The sequence below is a fragment of the Ostrinia nubilalis genome, chromosome 17 (genome assembly GCF_963855985.1).
Source record: "Ostrinia nubilalis chromosome 17, ilOstNubi1.1, whole genome shotgun sequence".
Lineage (NCBI taxonomy): Eukaryota > Metazoa > Arthropoda > Insecta > Lepidoptera > Crambidae > Ostrinia > Ostrinia nubilalis.
Window position 1 is genome coordinate 11,800,824 of NC_087104.1, and position 7,177 is coordinate 11,808,000.

Sequence of the window (7,177 nt, forward strand, 5' to 3'; positions counted from 1 at the left end):
ATATAGCTAAACGCTGAATGAGAGGTAAACTTTATAATAATTATTCTTTAATCAAACTGAAATCCTCAACTAAAAGAACATTATAAGAGGTAATTAGATAGATAAGTACGGAAAATATGATTTATTTTGCATGTTTCACAATACAATGTAAATATATAGTATAATACGTAATATTTTAATATTTATTTAATAAGAAAAAGTCACTACACTATCTTATACATTTTTAACATGCCAATACTCGAGCCAGCTTCACTACTTGCACCCGGTGGGTAGGGAATGTGCTGCGCCGATGTAGGATTGTAGTTACTTACAAAAGCTTTTAAGGTGCTCTAACTTCATATAACGAACTCACACGTTTGATTCCTAGTTTGCACTCGAAACTTAAAAAAAATGGTACAGAATTTTGAATTGAAAAGCATGCATACTTGTTAGATCAGTCATCCTAAGTGAAATAAGTCCCTCGTCCCTTATTAACTCGTGTTTAAAGCCAGCCAAGTTATAGGAATGCAGAAAGAACGTCGCGACAGCATTTTCCCATTTATTACTATTCTGTGGGGTTGAATCATACCAATAAAATCAGCACGTAGTATTTTGTAAGTTTGCCTTACTTCAGTAAGTTAATTATCCCATCTTAATAAATCTCAGTGATGCAGAGACGAGGAAAAGGCGTTTGACATAAGTAACTCATAAGTAAGCTCAATATTACAGGACTGAATGGCGGCCGTTGTATTGTCCTATGTAGACAGTTTCATGACTTGGCCAATTTTCGTCTGTAGTCATACTTACCAAAAGGTTTAGATTTATTTATACGAATAATTTGTGTGCCCCATCGGGATATCGAACCCAGGGCTTCCAGGAAAACCCACTCTCTAACTAGAACGCGAAGCTTGAACGCGAAAGCTTCAGCAATCATAAACTCTACAATACAGATCGTTTCATCAAAAGTTTCCCGCAAAAGTTGCCCAAATTTAACCCTAAACTGCGAACGGCATAAAGAGAGGCGATCAAAAAGAAGTGATCCACAGAACTCACGCAATACCCCACAATCGCCCGAAATCCTACAACAAACAGCGTGAAATTCCTTCATTACGACGTACAATGTCTACAGCCAGCAACACACAAATAACTCGGAGCTTCCAATTTAAATAACAAGCTTGCAAAGCTGAAAAACAACCGGTAACCGAAGTTGGGAATAAATTAGCGAGGGACGCTGTGCGCCCCCCTAGCCAGTGTGTACATTGTGCAAAATATTATTTGCCTTGCGAGACAATAATAGGATCTACCGCCCCGCCCTGACATGTTAGCTTTGGGGCGCCCCGCCCAGCGGCATCCCCGCCCTGATTGGCCAATTCCGTCCCCCCTCTCTCTCTAGCGGCTCTCCTGTCCCGCTCCCTCGTGTAGCTTTTTCCCCAACGCCTGAGGGGTAAATGTTTTGGTACGAAACATATACGAAGGTTTTCTACAGACCGGGGCATTGTCAACGGTATCTCTGGATATTTTTTGCGCGCGTTTTATTTGAAGACATCTACCTGAATGGAGTGCTAGAATTCGCTTTATGAGATTTTTTTCAATAACTACGTAACGAGTCCTTTAGGATTAAAGGATCATGGGTCGCATATATCTCTGTAAACAGTTGCCTTTGCGATACGAAAGGTCTTTATTAAATTTTTCTTTGTACATGCTCTTATGAGAATCGGATTTTCGTTATCATTCGTTTGGGGCATGATGTTTTTAACTGGTTTGTTGAACTGACTTTCTGTTCGTTTACGACTTCATGGTCAATATGCATGCGTTAATTTTTTTATTACTTTTACGACCAGCTGAGTACACAGTCTTTATGATTATTATTAGTATACTTATTAATTTTAAATTTTTTGGAAAGAAATTTTATACCTATACTGGATAAAACTTATCATTAGTATAATAAGGGGACAAGAATAAAATTCTTGTAAAAAACTTAAGACCTATTGTTAATTTTAAAGACATTAAAATATAAAAATAAATATCCATCATTCTACTATAAAAGCTACATGTAATAAACATTCGCTTATCCCATGTAGATTTACCACAAAACAAAAAACAAACGCGTCGAGCGCAAAGCGAAAAACGAAATCCCATCCAAAATAAATACCGAACAAAGTTGAATCGATAAGCACGAGGCGTACTAATAATTATTAGTCGGCGGCCTGAAATTCATGCACAAAGCCCGACCCGCAGTAATAATAACGACAATTGTTGTGTTTACTGGAACGTAAACGCGGCCCGGGGCGGCCCCCCGGGGGCGGGGCCTCGGGGGCAGAGCCCCGGCCGCGGCCCTCAGCCGCAGTCCACACCGCGCCACGCGCTCAAACGCACCTCTGACATGTGACACAGCATGGAAGATTGTGATCTCGCCCAATACCGCGACATGATCATCGAAGGCGATCTTCCGCTCGACCTCCGACCTCCGCCGCGGCTTTACCTCCCTCACTACCTCAGAGACGAGAGCACGGAATACCCTCAAGACGACACCTACGTCTCCGTGGACGAAGACACGCCAGAAGTCCCGCCGCCGTCCAGCGACTCCGAAAGGTTCGAGGCCTCCAGCCCCAGTGACACGAAGTCCAGCTCGCCGAAGAAACCAAAACAAAAATCCTCGTCCCAGCTCATCAAGCCGCCGTACTCCTACATCGCCCTCATCACGATGGCCATCCTCCAGTCGCCGCACAAAAAACTGACGCTGAGCGGGATCTGTGAATTTATCATGACAAGGTTTCCGTACTACAGAGAAAAGTTTCCCGCGTGGCAGAATTCGATCAGACACAATTTGAGTTTGAACGATTGCTTTATTAAAATTCCGCGGGAGCCGGGAAATCCTGGAAAAGGGAATTACTGGACGCTGGATCCGTTGGCGGAGGATATGTTCGACAATGGGAGTTTTCTGCGGCGGCGGAAGAGGTACAAGAGACCGGCGCCGTCGTTGCAACACGCTCACGCAGTGGTGGCGATGCTCGCTCGGGAGGCGTACGCTCCTCTGCTCCCGCTGCCGTGTTATTTGCCGCCGACGCCGCTGCTGTCGTTGCCGCGCCCGCCGCCGGCGGCGTTGCGCCCAGTCCCGCTGCCGCCGCGAGTTGCAGAAACCACCGAACCTAGAGGGAAGCGGTCACGAAATGGGTTCTCTATTGAGTCAATAATTGGATCACAAGACTCCCCAGTGACATCCGAGCCTAGAAGAAGTGCGTTTTCTCCCCTGCATCAGGGGAACTGCCCTCCAGACGACTGGGCGAGGTGAATGTACCTCAACGGGTGTGTTTCTAGTCCCTCCCCGTTCTAAGTCCGTCGGACTGAGTACCGAGTCCTCGCTACATGACTGAAGTGGTAGTTGAAAGACGTTTCAGTGATTTTAAGATGTATATTTGCCTCACGGGTATAAAGCTTCAACCAAATATCAAATAGTGTTAGTAATAATGACCAAGCCATTGTAAAGTTACCAAATATGTTTGTTTTGTGGCAAAATGTAAGTATTAATGCTTTACGCATGTTGAGTTGTTATTTACATTGGAATAATGTTATTGCGAAAGGTCGTCCGTAAAAAATAAATACGAAATAAGTTTAAAATTAACGTGCCAAAATATTATCTCTACTTTTTAATAAACAACTCTTAAACGTTCTTTAGGTAAATAAGAAAATTGTGTTTAATATATTTTGTTTATTCATATTCATTCTTTTTATTAAAAAGTGGTGATAAATCATAATGTCTAGTCATTTCGTGTACAAAATAGGATAAATTGTAAGTTTTTCTTGTAAATATTAGATATTGTAGACTTTTCTAATTCTAATTAGTGGTATTGCAATAATTTATTAGTGTAGATAAATAATTGTATGCTAGGGAACATCCATCTTGCAACTTGCAACGTTTTCCTACGTTTGCCAAAATATTTCGCTAAAATAAAATGTAGTTTCCAAAAGTCCTTGAATTATAAGGAATTTGTACATCAAAAAATAATTGTAAGATGTATTTAAACAGTACGATTGTAGTATATTTTTGTGTAATAACTTATTTTTAAGTGATAAATATAAAATATTACGAGAAAACGTTTTATGATTTTAATAACCCTGAAGAAAAAACTATTTTCGTATAATTTATCTTTTCTCAAAATATCACAGATTAATAAGTATTAGTATCTAAAGCAGTCTTGGTAAAATGATGTACGAGTTATACAAATAGTTATTTATTTAATTGTAGTTTCTTTAGGTAGGTACTCGTACATGTTTACAATGTCATGACATCGTTAAAATACAGAAAGGTGGTTAGAGCCATTTTTGGCTAGTACCTAGCTGCACAAACAATCTTTTGACTTAACACTTTGTTAAGAGGTTCAAATAGTGACTCCTTCATAGATTTTGTATATCACTCATTTTCTAATTCAATGAACTATTGAAAAAAAATTACATAGAAATATCTCACTTCAAAAGAAAATCTGATTGGGTTGGAGAAAAAATATCTAAGAAAAACAAATCATTTTTTCCTAACATACGCCCGCGGCTTTGCCCGCCTAGATATCACAGATCACAAGATACCTAAAGACAGACAGACTGAAGTTTCAGTAATAGGGTCCCGATTTTACTCTAGGGGTATGGAACTGGAACCCTAAAACTTATGTTGTAGGTACTAGATACTTCACCACATACTCGTATTTCAATGCACACTTGACCATATTATAACATTTGGACAGCTGAAAAAGCTTACACAAATGCAGCATTTATTTTCTGTTATTGTTATTACACCATTTAGTGACATTGACAGTGACCTGTTGTCTGTGTAAAATAAATAACGAGTAAAAATAACAATTATTAACATATGACATAAAAGGTACATGCAATTCCATGCTCATGCGCACATGTTCTTTTAAATAAAATTCAAAGAGCATTTAGGTTTTTTATCTTTTCCTGTGCAAATGTCAAATTAAATTATAATATGTGAGCGGATACTGCATTCTACCTATTTAAATTTAAATTGAAATCGTTAAAAATGTATTTGAAGATACATTGAAAAAATGCAATTTTATTGACTCTACATTATGTTTCAAGATTAGGTACGCTCGCTCGCCGGGTGAAGCTTCCATCTTCGGCGTGCGTGAGCATCACTTTCTATCAGGTGAGATACAGGTAGCTTCCTAGTTGTGGATAAAAAAAATGTGGTGTAAGTTATTTTTACTTGAAAATGTGAGGTTTTCAGAAATGAATTAATTTGCCTTTTTATCCCCAACTAGCGGCCGCCCGCGACTTCGACGCGTGGACCCCGGTTTACCCCCTTAGGGATTGAATTTTGCAAATCTCGGTAAAAACCATCCTTGGACTTCAACGAACATTAAAAAAAAGAATTGGTAAAATTTTATTTTGCGATTCATTTTCCTATTATAGATAACAAATCGTGTATGTTTGTTTTCTGCTTAGAATCTGATTTTGAGAAAAAATAAGTTTTTTTTAATGATAATATGGCCCTAACGATTTTTTATACTTTTTTTATTTAAACCACTTGTTTGATTAGGTACTTTAACTTTTTTTGTAATAATTTATTATTTTGTTTCCTTAAATTTGTATCTATCTAAAAAAATATAAGCGGCTTGAAAGAGGGATATCAAGCCACTTGACTGTGTGACTGTCATATTTTCAAGTGGAAGAAACATTTTTTTAAGTCACAAAAACCGTTTAGTCGTCCCATTTCTTATCGCGATAACGTGTTGAAATCTTAATTTTAAGAAACCTTTGAGTCCTCCATAAATCAACTCGGCAATATTAAAATAAATGAAATTAAAGCCAATACAATGCCCTGTTCATCTCTTTTAACAAAACATAGCTCGAGTCGAATTGGTTTCCAGAACGTGTCGTAAATTTTAATGTTTATGTTACGGCACACGTTTGTAAGTTTTTTGCTGCTTGTCAGATATGAAAAAAATAACAATAACAAGTTACTTTTCTTCCATCCACCATCAGAGCGAAGGGAGATTCATTTTGGTGTGAAAAAGATAAATTTTTACATAATTTACAGTATACATAATTTTTAGACGCTCTCCTGGCATTTATACGTTGAACAATCCGATAGTTTCACAAAAATGTTAAATCGTACGTTTTTTCAATGAAAAATCAATATCAATTTTGGAAACATGTTACAACTCATTTGACTCTACCTCAATTTTCCAAGACAAGTCTTCATAGACTCAAATGGTACAGGTACAAGATTGTTATTCTAGAAAAAGGCTATAAATGTTCACCTGTGACTGAAATGATGATGATGATTCTAGAAATGGTATGCTAAATCCGCTTGAGAACTGATAAATCCTGTATACCATAGTTCCACGGTGAAATCGACTGAAACAGGGACTTAGCAGTCTCAGTGATATCAAATGATTTTTCTTTTCAATCACAGAAAGTTCACACATCACTAAAGCATCATCATCATCATATCATCAGCCTCTACTGTTGGATAACTACCTACCCTGTCTAATGAAACAGAAAAATAATAAAATAATGAGGTTTTCACTTACCGTGGATGTTTTTTTGCAGTAGGTTTCCGTTCCCTAGTTTCAGATTTGGGTGGAAAATACTATGTAGGTACTTCGTACGCGTGAAAATTATTCGAATATTTTTCTATTTTTGCAACAATTTTCATACTTTTTCCTCTCTTGTTGATGCTGCTATAATTATACCCCGGCCTACCTCGATAAATGGAGTAATAATAATAGACAACCGAATAAATAAACTTTATAATATAAAAAAATATTCACGTAAATAACTTTTCTTCTCAACGGAACCCGTAGTAGCAAATGGTTTTTGTAGATCCGTCCCCAAGGTGACCCTTCACAGCTGCCAGTTTTTCACATACCTACCGTCCCATGCATTACGTAAAACAAAAGTTGGAACATTTGCAGTTTGTTTGCGATTTTAAAATTGTTTTAAGAGTGCAGACGGTTTGATGTTTATTTAAACGATATTTACAGATGTAAGAATGACTCAAGCGGCTAGTTTAATGGAAATTGTGGCAGATATTTCATATTTAATTGACTTTAATCATTAAAATTTGGTATTATTTTGTATCCTAAAGTGTAGTGAAGTGGTAAGAAGAAACTATCGACTATAGTATCATTAAACACTTTGAATTCCAACGTGCAACGAGAGCAAACATATAATTTTGCTT

At 37.6% G+C, this 7,177-nt stretch overlaps 1 protein-coding gene across 1 annotated transcript; it reads left to right on the top strand.

The window, feature by feature from the left end:
- The first annotated feature begins 2,340 nt into the window (after positions 1 to 2,340).
- Positions 2,341 to 3,271, top strand: LOC135080161 (forkhead box protein D3-like). Its single transcript, XM_063974844.1, has one exon. It carries the CDS (start codon positions 2,375 to 2,377, stop codon positions 3,269 to 3,271), a length of 897 nt encoding a protein of 298 aa, XP_063830914.1. The 5' UTR covers positions 2,341 to 2,374.
- Positions 3,272 to 7,177: the final 3,906 nt, after the last annotated feature.